Source organism: Equus caballus, chromosome 9, assembly GCF_041296265.1.
Source record: "Equus caballus isolate H_3958 breed thoroughbred chromosome 9, TB-T2T, whole genome shotgun sequence".
In the NCBI taxonomy this organism is placed as follows: domain Eukaryota; kingdom Metazoa; phylum Chordata; class Mammalia; order Perissodactyla; family Equidae; genus Equus; species Equus caballus.
In genome coordinates this window covers 19,473,900-19,492,325 of record NC_091692.1, presented here as the reverse complement: position 1 = coordinate 19,492,325, position 18,426 = coordinate 19,473,900, and the positions used below count along the sequence as shown (strand labels likewise).

Genomic DNA, 18,426 nt, shown 5'->3' with positions numbered 1-18,426 from the left:
GATTAATAATAATAAAATAAAATTTATCCAGAAACCAAGAACACTAAGAAAAGAACCCCACTGCCCTGGATGTCAGTTTAGACGATTCTCCACTGATACAATGTAACTTGCAGTGTTTGGGAATTACAGAAGAACTTTTGTGATCACTCAAGCCAAAAAATCTGCAAGATAAATTTTAAAAATCAAATAAATTGAATGGCTAGTTATTATAATTTTAAAGGCAGCCACATCTCATATAAGATCAAGATACAAAGTAAACTAAGATAAAGCCTCAGAAAGCACAGCTTTTTTGCTTCCAGACACAGTGGAAATATCAACACACTTAATCTTCAATTTCTGGCCTTCTACAAGGAAACCAGCAAGGCCTGAGAAAGGAGCAAAACCAGATTATCTCCAGAAGCAACACAGCTGAAGGACTACAGATAAGCAACTTGGCCTCTCTGTATTTTCCTCACCCATAAAACTGTTAACTGTCAAATCTACCTCGAAAAGTTGTAAATAACAAAATGCAACAATGAATATGAAAATCTTAGTAAGAAAAAGGTTTAATTAAAAACCACCCATTTGCTAGAATTCAAATTAAATGGCCGTAGTCTCTGAGCGACCTCTCAATGATGCTCAGGAAAATCTCACCAAAAGCCCTTTTTGGCCATCATTCTGATGAAGGTTCTTCTGAGTAAGACTAGGATGAAGTAACAAAACAACTGTGTACTACAGTGCTGCATATTCTCAAACACGACTAGTCCCCTGTGCTGCTCTGCTGGCACATCAATTTCTATACACTCTACAAAACTTAGCCTATGAGACAGGATTTTCTCTTTCTAAAAAAATTATTCGTAAGTACAATGTGTATCAACATTCTAAAGAAATTTGAACATTTTCATAAGGTATTACTAATATCAATGTTTAAGAATAATCAGAACATTGACCATCAGAACATTTTCAGATACATAACCCACAGAAGTATGCCTTTATGTTAGAATAAAAATTTTAGTAAAATTACATATTAACAATCAGTATAATGTTTAACCAAGATCATTTTTCTACTGCATTAAGAGACATTATCTATTGTACTTACTTCTGTATAACATTTTGCAAGCTTAACATCATACCCAGCTCTCCTTTCATCTTTTCTCTGTTAGCACGGCATTCTGCCAAGTATCGAAGAGCCTACAGCAGGAACAGTAATAGGTTAATTCACATGTCCAGACCATTCAAAATTAAACCCACTACTAACTTACTGCAAGAGAAAAAAGAGAGACAAACAGGTTTTTGTTTTTAGAATCAACTGGTTTTCAAGTGTTTAGAAGCTCTTCTTTAAATGTGATAATCAGAGCAGTCCCCAAGGAGAGAAGAGATCCTTTGAGCTGAAGTAGCTGAATCTGCTCTTTGAAATGAAGGTTCCTAACTTATCTGCAAGGTTAAAATCAGATTGTTCTGGTTTTATTTTTATCTTGACAAGGATACAGGGAACTATATTCCATTTATTAATTTCAGGAAGTAGTCCCAATAGCCATCATTTCCCTAGATGCTTTTTACATATTAATTAAAATAAACTGCTGAGGGGTACAAAACACACAATCACCTTGTGGAATGAACTGCTTTAGTTTTACGATTCACCTCTAAAATGTCTTTTTCTACTGAAAAGCAAAAGATGAACTCACTCTCACAAATTTCTATTATGTGAGTTTAATTTTTCTAGGGTGCTTTCCTCTTAAGATTTAAAGTACATTTTTGCAAGTATTTCCTTCACCTGCCGATTCTTTAGGGTTTTCATCTAGCTGTTCTACAGACCTCCTAACCTCTCATTATTCACTGAAGGCTTGGGTACCTGGTTTTCAGGAGAATACCTCTGTGAAATACACCATCCGAAACTCTGCCATCTCAGTCCACTGACTTACACATTTTCTACTGGTCCTCTACACTACATTTTCAAAGCGCCTGGTCATTACCAAAAATCTATGAAATCGCAAATTCAACCACCTCTCTCTGACTACAATCTCCTATCCCTTCTGCAATAAAAGCGTACCTTTCATCCTACCTTGATTTTCACTTCAGCCCACAAAGTATCAACTACCATGGAAAGTGCCCTCCCTCCATAAAAAACTAACAAACAGGACAACATATATTAAACACTCTGGACAAGAGGAAGCAAAAGATTGTAATCCCTCAGAGAAGAGAAATGATGAGATGGGGCTGACAAGTGCCCCATCTTACTGCTCTGGAGGCAGTTTCCAGACTGCAGCACAGGCAGAGGGAGCCCGAATGGAGCCCAGGGGTCTTGCAGTCAGGGAGGCAGAGATCAGAGTTGGGGAGGTTGGGGCAGTACAGTATAAAAAAAAATAAATGTTTGGGTTTTGTCCAGAACCTGGCACAGAGTTCCTAACACCCTTGGAATTTTCTGAGTGATCAGAGTGTCTGTTACTGTTCATAAGGAGGTCCTTTTGATCACACCTGAGTTTATGTGAAAGAAGCAAGTGAGGCTGGGGCCCCTAAACAGCCCAGGTATGGGGCTGGTCACTAGAAACATCAAGTGATTAGAGGGTGGGAACTATCAGCCCCATCCACTGACCTGGGGGGCAGAGGGGGCTGGAGATTGAGCTGTATAAAAATTCTTGAATTACAAGATCCAGAGTTTCTGAACTGGTAAATACATCCACTTGCCTGAAGGGTGGGACGCTCCAACTCCACAAAGTTCCTGCACTCAGGACCCTTCCAGACCTATGTACCTGTTCACTTGTATCCTTTATAATAAACTGGTAAATGTAAGTAAAGCGGCTTCCCGAGTTCTGTGAGCCATTCTAGCAAATCATCAAACCTGAGATGATACCATGGAATACAGGCTGCTCTGAATTCACTCTACAAAGTCTAAAAGTCAGTCTTGAAGGAATCAAACTGATCCCAAGTAACTTAAATGCCACCCAGAACAAAGTTTAAGAATATTTATAGGGATACCAAAAAACCCAAAACCATCACATTGTAATGTCTGCCATGTGATTACAAATTATCAGTCATGAGAAGCAGGAAATTATGACCCATAACCAAGAGGAAAAAATCAATAGAACCAACCAAGATATGAGAGATATGGAATTAGAAAATAAGGCTTTAAAACAGCTATTATGAATATGCTCCATATGCTCAAGGATGAGTAGGAAAACATGAGCATGGTGAGGAAAGACATGGAAGATCTAACGAAAAGACCCAAATGCAACTTCTAGAGGACAAAAACATAATACCTGAAATGAAAAGCGCACTGCATGGATTAATAGCAGAACAGACACTACAGAAAAAGAGATCAGGGAACTTGAAAATGTAGCAATAGAAACTACCCAAGGGGCCCGCCCAGTAGCTCAGTGGTTAAGTTTACAAGTTCCGTTTTCGCGGCCTGGGGTTTGCTGGTTCAGATCCCAGATGTGGACCTACGCACAGCTTGTCAAGTCATGCTGTGGCAGGCATCCCACACATAAAGTAGAGGAAGATGGGCACAGATGTTAGCTCAGGGCCAGTCTTCCTCAGCAAGAAAAAGAGGAGGACTGGCAACAGATGTTAGCTCAGGGCTAATCTTCCTCAAAAAAAAAAAAGAAAAAAGAAAAATACCCAAAACGAAGCACAGAAAGGGAGGAATAAAGACTTAAAAGAAACAAAAGGAGCAGTGCAACAGTGACCTGTGGGACAACATGAAGTATCCAACATACACGTAACTGGAAACCCAGGAGAGTAGTGAGAGGGAGGTGACAGAAAAAACTTGAAAAAACAATAGATGACAGTTTACCAAAATTGATGAGAACTATAAACCCACAGATCCAAGAAACTCAACAAATCCCAAGCAAAACAAGAACAAAAACAGAACACAAAGAAAACCATCCATATCAAGGACATCATAATCATTTACTCAAACCAAGGGAGAGAGTCACAAAAGAAGCCAGAAAGAGGGATTATTTGGAGAGGAAGAAATACAAGAAATAGAGCAGTCTTCTTATTAGAAATCATATGAGCCAGGCAAAGGAACAACATCTTTTAAAGTACTGGAAAAAAGGCCACTAGCAAACCTGCATTACAAAATATGTTAAAGTTCTTCAGGCAGGAAAAAAAGGAACCAGTAGAGATGTGAATCTATATTAAGGAATGAAGAACACCAGAAATGGTAAATATGTGGATAAATAAAAAATACATTTGATCTTCAAATTTTTTAATCTCTTTAAAAGATAAATGTTTAAAGCAAAAAAAATACGGTAGATTTTTTAACATATGTGAAAGTAAAATGTATGACAACAAGTAGGATGAGAGGAGGAAATGGAAATATATTGTTGTGTGATTCTTACACTCTACGTGAAGTGTATGATTTATCCAAATGTAGACTGTGATAATTTAAAGATGCATATTGTAAACCTAAAGCAAATTGTTAAAAAATTAAAATAAAAACAAGAGTACAGCTAATAAGCCAACAGTGAAAATAAAATGAAATTAAAAACACCACACCTGTTCTTCAACCTCACTGGGAACTTTCACCCACTGATCCCTCTTTCTCCTTAGCTCTGTGCCTCCATGACTTGACTTCCCTTCCTATTCGGCCTAGCGTCTACAGTCTGTCATTTCAACCACCCTCTTGCCAAAATCCTAAACTCCCTTCAATAGTTGTTCTGTCCAACTTACCTGGCCAAGAATCAACCCTGAGCAAATCCAACTATTTCACTCCCAGGGCCTATAACAGGCCTGAAGCGGGGTGAGAAAGGAGTTTCCTAAGCCGTAAGCATCCTGTCAATTCAGTGTTACTACGCTAATCAGCCCCTCAACGCTGTGAACAATCTCACCGTTCTCCTCAGTTAGCAACCTTTCCCATTTTCTCTAACTATGAGAGCCTTCTCCTCAAACCGCTCCCACTCAAGCAGCTCCTTGCCTTCTGAATTTAAACAGGTTCAAGTTACTCTACTTAAAAACCAAAACAAAACAAACTTCCTTCAATCCCAAGTCCCTACCTAAAGACCAACACCCTCTCTCTTCTCATCCTTATGGCAATTCTTAGTGAAACAGAACCAAAAGTAGGGTCCATGCAAATTTTCCCATTTGTTACTACTGTTCACTCATATCAGTGTCTGTTTTGCCTATTAAGCTTCACTCTATGAAGATAAAATAGGAAATTTGTATTATGAAGTTTGATTTTCAAAAAGGAAAAGCCTATATTACTTTTCTGTATGAATTTGTGAAATTAGCCTAAACGGGAATTTATCATAGGTCCCTAAGTAAAGGACAATGAGTTTAAAATTTTCCATTATATTAATTTTCTTTTAAACTTTCTGTTATGAAAATTTCAGAAGACACAAAAGTAGAGAAAATGTGTGGTGACCTCCATGTACCCATCATTCAGCTTCAACAATTATCAACCACTTGACAACCTTGTTTCATCTATCTCCCCCACTGGTAACCACACTGGAGTAGTTTACAGCACATCTCAGGAAACATATAATTTCCTTTGTAAATACATCAGTACAGCTCTAAGAAATTAATGTGTTTTTTAAAATTAACTTAATGTTAATACTATTAATACTCTACAATAATCGTCTTTTAATATCATCTACTATCTGATCCATATTCATTTCAAGCTATCTGAAAATATGTTTATGGTTGATTTGGTCAAATCAGGATCCAGGTCAGGTCCACATATTTATTACACCTGGCTGATCTGACCCTTAAGTCTCTTTTTTAATCTCTAATGGTTACTGCTATCCCTCTCCTTCACCCCAACTATTTAACCCCAATAAACGGTCTTCCTTTTTAATGCAATATATTGTTCATAGAACCGGACTGTTTGTTCTCCAGAAATTACCACATTCTAGATTTGCCCGATTGTCTTGTATTGTTCTTCAACATGTTTCTCTAGCCCCCATATTTCTCGGAACATGGTAGTTCCTTTTGCATTATTAGCTATGTTCTTGTATATTTTTCTCTTTTCCTCTCCTTTTCTTAATATTAAAACAAGTGCCATGTCCATCTACTGATGAAGGGATAAACAAAATGTGGCATATCCACACAGCAAAATATTATTCAGCCATAAACAGGAATGGAGTACTGATCCATGTTACAATGTGGATGATCCTTGAAAACATTATGCTCAGTGAAAGAAATCAGTCATAAATACCACATATTATATGATTCTGTTTATACAAAAAATAGGCATTTTTGTCACAATAGGCAAATAGAAAGAGAAAGTAGTGGCTGCTTAGGGAAAGGGGTGGAGGATTGGAGAGCAATGGGTGAAGACTACAGTTTCTGACGTGATGAAAATGTTCTAAAATTGATTGTGGTGATGGTTGCACAACTCTATGAATATACAATATACTAAAAACCACTGAATTGTACATTTTAAATAGGTGAATTGTACGTGATTTACATCTTAATACAGCTGTTACATATGATATAATCCTTAAGATTTCTTGTTAAGTGAAAAAAGTAAGTTGCAGAACATTCCATGCATGTAGTATGCTACCATTCGTGTCAAAGAATAAAAACGATATAGTATGCTACCATTTATGTAAAAGGACTATGCACATAGATAAATGTTTTCACATATAGAAATGGAGACTTACTATTATTTGCTCTGGAGTGACTTTTAATTTTTTTTACCACGTCATCTAACACTTTTTCAAATTCTCCTAATGCAAAATTATGAGACTGAAATTGAAATTACTAAAGGCAACTTACGAGCAAAGCTGAGTGGACAACAGGGGGGTTGGGATGGTCCATAAATAAAATAAGGCCAGGCAGACATCCTTGATCCTGGACAATGGCTCTTCTATTTAACGGATCTGCTGCGAGATCCCGGAGCTGGTTAACTACCGAGAGAGCATCAGGTTCTTCATTCATGGTGGAGGAGGAAGAATTCATCTTCTATGCCATACACATGAACAAAATCTCCTTAAATTCTGTAGAAATGGTTTGCAAAATTAGTTCTAGGCTGCTGAGATACATTATGACATTTATTAAACAACCAGGATTACACCACCTTTGGAAAGAAACAGATGAACCCAAATCACACAAGAACTTAAGAATTGGCAATTCCACAGTTTAAGTAAAATGAACATAAGAAGCTGACTAAAAAAAAAAAATCAAGTTATTTATGTGTGCACAATGTTTAAAGAACATATGTCATCTTCAATATTCCAATAAATTTCTTTTTAGCAATACATATTTTAACACTAAAGTCACAATAAACAAGATCTTTACAGTTCAAGCTTGTAACCTTCGCTACACTTCTCACACTGTAACACTGCCAGTGCTTTTCTCCTCTAGAACATTTCTGGAGCCTAAGACAAGTGCTTCAGGGAAAAGCGGCTTGCTGACAGCTTTTTTTCTTATTCATCTAGGAACAAAACCCAGCATACTGGGTCTCCAAGAGATAAAATCTCCCAAGAAAAGGGAGGGAGTCAAAGAAGGCTGTGAACAAATAAACCTCACGCCAGTGGAGCTTAACATGATCACAGTGAATCTGAACTGACTCTAAGCACACCTGTCCATCTCTGAGCGGGCCATATTCAGAACGAGGAAACAGAATTTGAGGTAATTCATTTCACAGATAAGCAGTCACAGAGAAGTCAAATAACTTGCCAAAGGTGACAAAAGCTAGTTAGTAGAGAACTGGGCTAAAATCTTACTATCTCCTAAACTGGTCAGCAGCCTTTCCACTTCACGTACAGTCCTTTTAAATTCAGCACAGCCTTTTCCCACAACAGTAAACCAGACAGTCTAGAAAACGTAACACACTAAACATACAAAAGCCAAAGAAACAAAACATCAAGGAATAATCTTCATATGAGCAGAAAGTTCAAAATAATAACTTTAATTAATCAAGTTACACAATACGTTCCTTATTTGGAAGACTATAAAGGTATAAATACTTCCCACAAATTAGCAAGTTTCATGCTAACTTCAACAGCAATGCCAACTAAGGGAGGGTGGATGGGGACAAAATTATAAATCCAGAAAGGGTCTTAAAGTTATTTTGGGGGAAAAGGTAATAAACAAGAACTGGCCTTACCATGTATTGAAATACACAGTTATAAAGAGTAAAGCAGTAATACTGGTGGTTGGGCGGCGGGGGTGGCTAGAGAGAGATAGATAAAGATACTACTGGGGCCGGCCCAGTGGTGCAGTCGTGAAGTTCCCATGTTTCCCTTCAGCAGCCCAGGGTTCACCAGTTTGGATCCTGGGTGCTGACCTACACACCGCTTGTCAAGCCATGCTGTGGCAGGCATCCCACATATAAAGTAGAGGAAGATGGGCATGGATGTTAGCTCAGGGCCAGTATTCCTCGGCAAAAAGAGGAGGATTGGCAGGAGATGTTAGCTCAGGGCTAATCTTCCTCAAAAAAAAAAAAGATACTACTCCCAGGAAAACTATTTACACATTCAATACTGTAAGAAAGCAGGTTCCACCATGTGGTAAGTGTGATTTTAGGCAATCACTTAAACTCTTTGTCTCAGTTTCTTCATCCATAAAATGGGGTTAATTACAGCAGCTAGCAAATGGTATTCTGTCCAAATGAAATGACAATACACATAAAAGACTTAGACTAGTTCTGGCACATAACACATGTTCAATAAATGATAGGTATACATTATACAGAGTCAAAAATCAAGGAAAAATAGTTAAGATTATTCAATAAATGGTACTGAATAACTTCTAAGCAATTTTAAAACCACTGCTAAGGATCTTTAACTTATCCTACATGCCCAAAAAAAATCATATTCCAGATAAAATATATCAAATTAACAGTTAAACTTTTTAAGTCTGCAAGCAAATGCAAAATAAAGGACTAAGAAAACAGGGTTTTATAAGGATAGTATTTGGCAGGAAATTTTCTCAAAATGAAAATATTATAGTTACTATGGCAACAAAAAAAAAAGTAATAGACTGAATACACAGAGATAAGACTAAAAGGTTTGAGGGCCTGTTGCCTCTTAGGTGCCTCTATTATCAACACCCTGAATATCCCTGTTTACAAACCAGCTTACCATGAACTTTCCGTGCTGTCATCAGCACAAATCCTATCCAGAATGGAACCTGCAGAACAAATTACTGGCTCAAAGGACCAAGTCGAGTCATAGTTAAGAACCAGATACTCTGGGTGGTGGCTTTTTGCATACAACATGGGCCTTAGAACTGGAGCGCTCCATTGTCATCGAAGGAGTCCTCAGAGAACTATTCAGTGAGAATGACTCTGAAAAAGTTATGGCCTTCCTGTTCCTTCGAGATGAACAAAAGTCAAAACAGTTAAAACTTCTAATCTTCAAAGCCCACTGATGAGAGGACTCAAATCAGGATCTGCCTGGGAAAAGGCTGGGAATACCACAAGGCATCAAAGATCCTACCATAACAAGCAGAGGCAGCAGCTGCAGTCAAGCGTTGCAATTCCTATGACACTTAAATAAGACAAGAAAAGTGGACAGAAACTGTGATCTGCCCCCTAAATCAGGTGAGTTTTTATATAAAACTTCAGGAGAGAACAGCTCAGTGTTAAGAGTTCATTTTCCTTATTTTAATATTCTTGACATCTGAGAATTGCCTAAATCCTGTGAAATGACTGGACTGCAGAGTTCACACAACAGATTTTATAAGATAGGTATGAAACAGTTGAGAAAATGGGAACATGTAAGTAAAAGTTAGAATTTTAACCCCAATTCATGTATTAGATACATTTAAGTGTTTTTGTGTTAATTCTATCAATTTCTCACACACAAGTTGTTTGATAAAAATGTTAGCCTTCATAGGAAAAAGGTTTTGTTTTGTTGGGGGTTTTTTTGAGGAAGTCCAGCCCTGTGCTAACATCCACTGCCAATCCTCCTCTTTTTGCTGAGGAAGATTGGCCCTGAGCTAACATCTGTGCCCATCTTCTTCTGCTTTATATGTGGGACGCCTGCCACAGCACAGCTTGATAAGCAGCGCACACGTCTGCGCCTGGGATCTGAACCAGTGAACCCCAAACCACCAAAGCAGAGGGGGCAAACTTAAGCACTATGCTACTGGGCAGGCCTCAGAAAAAGGTTTTTAAATGATGTATTTTGGTATTCATTCTATCCTACCCTCTCTTATTACCAAATTTGGCAGACCTCAAAATAATTTTTAAATAACTTTTTAAATTCACTGATCTGTGAAGTTTTATAGCAACAAAGAACCATAATGTAAGTTAAAAAAAAGAAAGAAAAACCCTCTCTTCTCTTCCCTTCTTCTACAATGAGTACTGCATTAGGTCAAAAGAAAATAAGCTTACTTTCTAGCTGCATTTTTCATATAAAATACTAACGCCAAGGTGTGGACCTGGATAGCCTATTTCCAAATAAGCTGGGATTATTTTTAAAATGCAGATTCCAGCCCCAACTCCAGACTTAAAAAGGAATTCTTGGCAGTAGAGGCCAAGACTTATCTTTAATAAGTACACCAGGAGATTCCTGGTGCAAATAAGAGCCATTAAAACTTTATGTTGGTCTATAAATGCATGTCCTTTTAACATGGCTATGAACATCTGAATGAAACCCTCAACATTAAAACTCTACAAGATACTATCTTTAATTACTGAACAACATGAGGGTATCTGAATTTGGGACTAGGGTTCAGTTTTACTACCAGATAACCAAATTAATAAATTGGAAAAACCATTAGCAGTAGTAAATCTACCCGCTCCTTCCAAAGAAGTTGACTGGAAGCTCTTGACCAATGGAACAAAACTGTGGGGGGAAATTATGGTGGGGAATTTGTGCAAACTGTGTGAGAGTAAACAGAAAGTTCTTGAAATTTAATTGTCAGCAGTAGTTTCTAACATCTCTTTTGTCTCAGCCTTTTTAAGATGAGCACATGTCTTACAAGTTAGTTTTGAATTACTATTTAAATATTCATGCCTATTTTAAGATTTTTGGCTACAAAGCTAAAATTGCCAATACAGATATATTTAATTAAAGAATAAAAATCACAGCCTAACTAGCAAATAAGGAAAATGTGAAAAAAACACTTTCTCCTTGTCTTTATAGTTCCAGTCTCATTAGAACACAAACGGATATACTGCATATCTTTTATTTTCTCTTTTTGTTTAGCTCAATGTGGACAAATCATTATAAGACAAAGAATCCTCCCCAATTTTTGACGAGCACTCTGATCACCTAAGAGATCTTGTTAAAATTCAGAGTGATTCAGTAGGTGGAGCGAGACCTGAGATTCTGCATTTCCAACAAGCTGCCAAGTGAGAGCTGTACTGCTGGTCAGGGAACCACACTTTGAGAAGCTAGGGAACAGATGTGAAACATCTGTAATTAGGGAGATGTCTAAAAGATTTTCTTTTCTTTCAGCCAAGATTTACCATTCAACTCAAAGAATTATTTAGCTCTCATATACTAATTGCTGCGGAGGGTACACACACAACCTAAATCCATACTCAGTTAAGCTAGTTTCTAAAAAATAACATAAGAAGTGAGATCGAATATGGCTTTTCCCTTACCAGTAACTAACTGTAACTCTTTGAGAGGCTGGATTACCTCCTTCGAGCCTCAGTTTCCTCATATAGTAATCCTGAGTGGTTGTCCGAATCAAAGAAAATAAGAACTTCAGATGATATAATAGAGCACCAGCAATTACCAAACAAGAACACTTGATCCTATGGGGACTTCTCTTCTGCCAGGTGATGGGGTATGTTCTGCACGTCCCTAACACAGCAGTACATTACCACGAAAGCTGCTGCTAACAGCATGAATGCCCCCCAAGAGCAGTTTCTTAAATACAGAGATGTAAAGTGGTCTCTCTTGAACGAAGTCAAACAGAATCGTGACCTCCTGCTCGTAACAGACATGCAGGTGCACAAAACTAATAGAAGGTGACCAAAGAACAACCTGGAGAGATGAAGTGACATGACACCCATTAATGCTGCTAGGGCTCGTAAAAACCAGACTGCGGGGAAAGGAGAGGAAGTGAACAAATCTAACATTTTCACAGCAGACATGGGAGCAGGACGCTTTAAAGCGTCTGGCGGGACGCACTGCCGGGTCCTCACAAGGAAGCAGGCCGAGCGCCCCCGCCCAGGCCGATTCGCCGACTTGGTGCAGGGGCCGCTTTCCGCGGCCTTCCGGGCTCCACCGCTTTGTCTGCCGCCCCTGGACCCTACATACCGCTCCAGAGCTTTAGGAGTCCAGAGCCGGCCGCACCATCAGGGCCACACCAACGGATGAGGTGGAGGGACCAAGGAGACACGAAACGGGTCCCTCTGTTCCCAGCAGCGACCTCGGCGACAGCAAACGACCGGACTAACTCTACAAGCCAAAGAGCGAGGGCGCTGGCGGGGAAACCCTCTCTTCCACGACCCCACCACCTCCGTCGGTTCTGCCCTCTCATTGGCTGATATCATCCCAACGCGAGGATAAGACATCCAATCCGAAAAGGCTTTCTTAGACTAAAGCGTTCATTGGTGACCTAGGGAAATGCCCCAAGTATTGAACAGAAGAGCCCAATGAGAACCCAGAAACACTGAATTGGCCCAAACGACCCTCCGTCCACTACACTCTAAACAAGGAAACTCGATTCCAGCTGCGGCGCAGTCGTACTTTCCCGACTACAAGTCCCAGGGTTCTGGCGCTGGAGGAGCTTGTCTGCTTCTGCCTTCAGAAATTGGAGTTAAACGTTTTTTTCTCTAGCAACTCTTTCATAATATTTTCGTAATATTTCATTGCCTTCTGTGAGTCTTAATTAATAATCTTTAAAAGTTTTTTTTTCAGTTTTTACTAAAAAGAATGTTAGTAGTCTATTAGGCTTTTCTTGGATTTGGTTCACTTCTGCCTTCCTAGCAGCACGAAGGCTGCAAAATACAATTTTTTCTTTGTTTTAAATAGTCCCCCTTTGGGGGGACGATTTTTTCGGAAAGGGATTTCTGATCAGAGAATTTTCTCAAATTCATCGTGAAGTATTTTTAATTATAGTTTATCAGAGTAAGGATTTATATACTTGTTTAGTCGATGGCAGTCACTAAAGGTTTTGTTTTATTTAGGTATAGATTTTGTTTTTAAAAAATATTTCTTTCAATGTAAATGTAATCTAAATCCCAAAGGCCAGTCTGAGAATAATGCAGCCGTTGCACTCAATAACCTCACAGAATAGATTCTGGATTCTCTTTTGTAGTCTGATTCTGCCACATAGCTCATATATTAAAGTCAGAAGGAATTTAAGAGGCTTCTAATGGAGAAAGAGTGTGAGTGAGAATAAATATCCTAGACTGTATTCTATGGTAATATCTCCAATACTTTGATTCATCTGTAAGTGAATCTAAAAACTACATGGTTACTTCTCAAATTTCTTTGCTTTCCTTTATTCTTGGTTATCCTTCTCTTCTAATAAACTCAAGAAGTAAACAGCAAAGTAAAGTTACGTAGAACACTTCTCTTTCCCATCTTTTGACCTATAACAAAAACAAGTCTGGCATAGGTTTTGTTTCCTAAAGTCACGAGAGAGAGAGGTAGTAAGTGAATACTATGTCTAAAATAAAAAGAAAAAAAGAGATGATGTATAGTGTCCGGTGGCAGAAACACCAGCCTCATTTGTAACAATCAACCAGACCAATCAAATGCTGGAAGTGAAAAACAAAAGGAAAAAAGGAAATCATACACGTAGAAAGCTGGAAAAAAGTACACATAAGAAGTCTAGGGGCCAGCCTGGTGGGTAGTAGTTAAGTTCGAGTGCTCAGTTCAGTGGCCCGGGTTTGCAGGTTCGGTTCCCTGGGCACAGACCCAGCACCACTGTCAAGCCACACTGTAGTGGCATCCCGCATAAAATAGAGGAAGATTGGTACAGATGTTAGCTCAGGACCAACCTTCCTCAAGCAAAAAGAGGAAGCTTGGCAACAGATGTTAGCTCAGGACCAATCTTCTTCACAAAAAAAGAAGTCCAGAGGGCGCAGTCAGGGTAAACATAACCCATTTGATTAAGTAAATGAAATTTCATTCAGTATTGTTATTAAAAACAACTCAATAACCCAGGAAAGTAAACTTGCTAATCTTGCTAAGTTAATTTGTATATTAGGAAGGGAAAAGACATTCAGGATTTTCCCAACTAGTAATTGATGACATAGGTTTTTGGCACTCTCCAAAACGTATGTTTAATAAAGTCTTTACTTTTTGGAAATTCACAATCTAAAATTAAATATAATCACGGTTCTGACATTAAAGTATTGAGAAGACTAATTCTTCCTAGCAAAATGCCCTTACAGAGAGTACATGACTGGCATTAAAAACAGGGGATGTAATCACAAAAAATAATTACCAGCTTCATAAGCACCTATGGATTACTATGGATTACAAGCCACAGGGAAGTCTTTTAAGATTTTAAGAATTTATATTCCCATATTAAAAATGTATGAACTTGACACCAGTCAAGTTATAAGACCAGCCATTATGAGTCATTGCTTCTTCTTAGCCTCAACTGTCTTGCCACATTACACAGCTGGAATGTCAGGTTTCTCAGTGGCTGTGTTGCTTAAGACACATGAATCAGATAATGGCAGTTTCAATCATCCAATTAGTTAGCAAGCATTTCTGGAACACATACAATGTGCCAGAGATAGTCTTAGCAATGGATTCAAAGTTAAGAAAAAAACATAATTACTGCCCTCAAGGAGCTCATGGTCTAGTGTGGTGGTGGCCAAAACTTTTTGATCAAGTACCCCTTTCAGCTTAAAAAAAATTTTTTTTTTGAGGAAATTAGCCCTGAGCTAACATCTGCTGCCAATCCTCATCTTTTTGCTGAGGAAGACTGGCCCTGAGCTAACATCCGTGCCCAACCTCCTCTACTTTACATGTGGGACACCTTCCACAGCATGGCTTGCCAAGCGGTGCCATGTCTGCGCCCGGGATCTGAACTGGCGAACCCCGGGCTGCCAAAGCGGAACGTGCGCACTTAACCACTGTGCCACCGGGCCGGCCCCTCAAAAAGTTTTTGAGCACATAGTTCTGATATATGAATGTGTATTTATTATTCATAAATTCTCTACATATACTATCAAACTAATCTGTAGAGTTAAAAGTATGTCAAATAGAAAATTTTAAAGGATGAGAAATAATTATAAATAGAAGCACTGACTATCCATATAAATGAAAATAAAATTGTATCCATATGTTACATCATTTACCAAAAGATTAAATTCCAGATGGATTAAAAACTCAAGTGTATGGGCTGGCCCAGTGGCATAGCAGTTAAGTTCACAGGTTCTGCTTCAGTGGCCTGGGGTTCACCAGTTCAGATCCCAGGCGTGGACATATGCACCATTTATCAAGCCATGCTGTGGCAGGCGTCCCACGTATTAAAAAAAAAAAAAATAGAGGACGATGGGCACAGATGTTAGCTCAGGGCGAATCCTCCTCAGCAAAAAGAGGAGGATTTATGGTGGATGTTAGCTCAGGCCTAATCTTCCTCAAAAACAAAACAAAACAACTCAAGCATAAAAACTAAAATGTCAAAGATGTTTTAAGAATATCTTGAAGACCACAAATAACAACATAGACATAGGGGAGAACTTAAACAAAACTGGAAACCCAGAAGTTAAAAAAGAAAGAAATTGGCATATCTGACTTGTTTTAAAAAGGAATTTTTTTGTGTGGCAAAAAGATACATAAGCAATGTCAATAGGCAATAGGTTTGGGGGTGAATTTGCAATTCAGTGTGCAGATAGATAAAATCTATTACAAACTGTCAAGAAGGGAATAAACAACCCTACAGGAATTGGTAAAGAATATAAATTGGTATTCGATCAAGAGAAAATCTGTGTGGCCAATAGACATGAAAAGACAGTTCAACTCACTTACAATAAGGGAATGCAAATTAACAATGAGAATAATCACTTGCCAATCAGAGTGGCAAAAATCAAAATGACACAAAGTTGCTGCTGGCAGGGATAATGGGTAGGAAGAGGGCTCTCAGATATTGCTGTGGAAATGTAAATTATTACAACCTTTTAGAAAGCAATCCAGCAAAATCTAGTATAAAAAATAATATATCTTTTGACCCAGCAGTCCCGTTCTCAAGAATCTAAACCATAAAAATAAAAAGCGCCAGGATATAAAGACGTAAGAACAAAGATATTTATTGCAGCATTGTTCATATTGACCAAAAAAATCCAAAACAACACCAACAAAAAACCCCCACATCAAATGAATGGATATCAATAGTGGAATGTTTTAGTAAACGGTGGTATATCTAGAGGCCATGGACTATTAGGAAAAAATATATTAGGAAGCCATTATGAAAAGGAAATTAGACTTATAGGAAGAGACATTGAGGAATTTCCATCATGTTAAGTGATAAAAGTAAAATGCTTAAAAGTATATATATTGTGTTCTGATTTTTGAAAACAATAACAAATCATATCCTACACATTTATGTAAGTATCTTTATGTATTATTGTATGAGCATGGAAAGTATATAGAAAGAGACAATAGAGATTTTCAGCGTATATCACCTGAATAGGTAGGATAGGATCTGGGAGACTAGAAGCCCACTACACAAAGGTTAAAAACAAATTAACTTTACTGGGAGCATGTAAACACAGTTTTATATGTAATGTGATAAATTTGCATTAAGTAAAATCATACATGTAAATGTTATAAAATCTATTCAACAAAAATCTGCGTGTTCGTTTATAAAGCAAGAAGAGTATTTAGCAGTTCCAGGGAACTGCTTTTGCAAGTATGACAGTGACAAACTTGGGGTCATGAAACAGTTCCATCTGAGGAGGATATATGATGAGAGAGAAGACAGAGAGACTGGTGGGGTAACCAGTGAGCCCTACTTAGTGACTCACTGTCCGCAGGATCTCACGCAAAAGAGCCACATGGTGCCATGTAGGTCAGACAGATCTCAGTTTGACCACTTGCTGGCTGTATCATTTTGTACTAGTCACTTTGCTACCGAGGACCTCAGTTCCCTCTAAAAAAATAGAGATCATGGCACCTGCCTTCCAAGGCTGCTGTGGGAATTAAGTAAAATATTGTAAGTGAGAGCACCTAGCCTAGTGTCTTGAAGATGTTCTATAAATGTACATAGTCCGACTTCTCTCCATATAAAAATGTGCTAACCGGAAAAAATCTGATAAAAACTAATTTAGAAGGATAAAATTCGTGAGTGCTTGTTGATACCGGGGTCAGGGGAAAGAAACATCACTGGTCACCTTTAGAGAATTTGAAGGAACCAACTCATTTTTCTGAAAACTGGTAAATAGAGAATCAAACAAAGCATTAAACTTGCCTTTTTTATATGTACTACACTTCAGGGTAACAAAATAGTTGATGTGGAAAAATTATTCTGAAAACTGGTAAATATTAAGAAACAAGCATTCAACCTGCTTTTCTTTACAAACGTACCTCAAGGAATCAATTAGCTAATAAATGAGAGGGAATGATAGAACATCACCATTTTGCAAACCCTTAATCAGATGATGGATCTAGGCAATGATCATCAATAGCCATTAATGTTACAAAGAAGAGAAAAACATGAAGATCATGTAGCCTTGCTGGAAGTGCACACCACCACCTATGAAGTGTTCTTGCCAAAAATTGAACCTGAATCAGATCAAGCCTTTATATCTAACTACCAGTTTACAGAAGATAAAATGAGACAAAGAAATTTGTTAAATGTCACCACAGGAATGCAATCAGTAAACAAAACAAACAAAACAAACAAAAAAAAGGATTTGGGTGGGGGGGCTGTGTAGGTTAAAATAGATTTCAAAGACATATCCACCGAATGTAATGTGTGGCTCTATTTTTTTGAAGAAGAAGAAGATTAGCCCTGAGCTAACTGCTGCCAATCCTCCTCTTTTTGCTGAGGAAGCTTGGTCCTGAGCTAACATCTCTGCCCATCTCCCTCTACTTTATACATGGGACACCTACCACAACATTGCTTGCCAAGTGGTGCCATGTCTGCACCCGGGATCGGAACCAGCAAACTCCGGGCTGCCAAAGTGGAAGGTGCACACTTAGCTGCTGCGCCACCACGCTGGCCCCTGTGTGGCTCTTTTTAAGACTGTGATTCAAAGATACCAACTATAAAAAAATAAAAAACAAATGAGACAACCAGGTAAATTTGAACACTGAATTGATGATATTAAGAAACAATTATTAATGTTTTAGGCCTGATAATGGTATTATAGTTATGTTTTTTAAAAGTCTCCTTATCTTTTAGTGATACACATTGAAATATTTATGGTTGAAATGACTTGCCTGAGGTCAGCTTCAAAAGAAACAAAGAGTTTGCTTGTATGAGGTCGCAGGCTTCATTCCCCAGCATCTCCACCAAAAAAAAAAAAAAAAAAAAGAATAAGAAAGAAGCCAGGTAAGAGTATGGAAGAAACCGGTAGCTATGAGTTGCTGATTATTGAAGCTGTATGATGGATACATGAGGATTCACAAT

General features: G+C 38.2%; 1 protein-coding gene across 5 annotated transcripts in view; it reads right to left on the bottom strand.

Moving 5' to 3' along the window:
* Positions 1 to 18,426, bottom strand: part of ARMC1 (armadillo repeat containing 1) — a 47,809-nt gene that overhangs the window by 24,363 nt on the left and 5,020 nt on the right. For 2 of the 5 annotated variants that reach the window (XM_070221215.1, XM_070221214.1), the window contains 4 exons: positions 18,237 to 18,303; positions 17,907 to 18,059; positions 6,700 to 6,920; positions 1,079 to 1,170 (listed from right to left, as the gene is read on the bottom strand). In XM_070221215.1, coding sequence (XP_070077316.1) covers positions 1,079 to 1,170; positions 6,700 to 6,882 — 275 coding nt within the window. In that variant the 5' untranslated portion in view covers positions 6,883 to 6,920; positions 17,907 to 18,059; positions 18,237 to 18,303. 5 annotated transcript variants of the gene reach the window in all.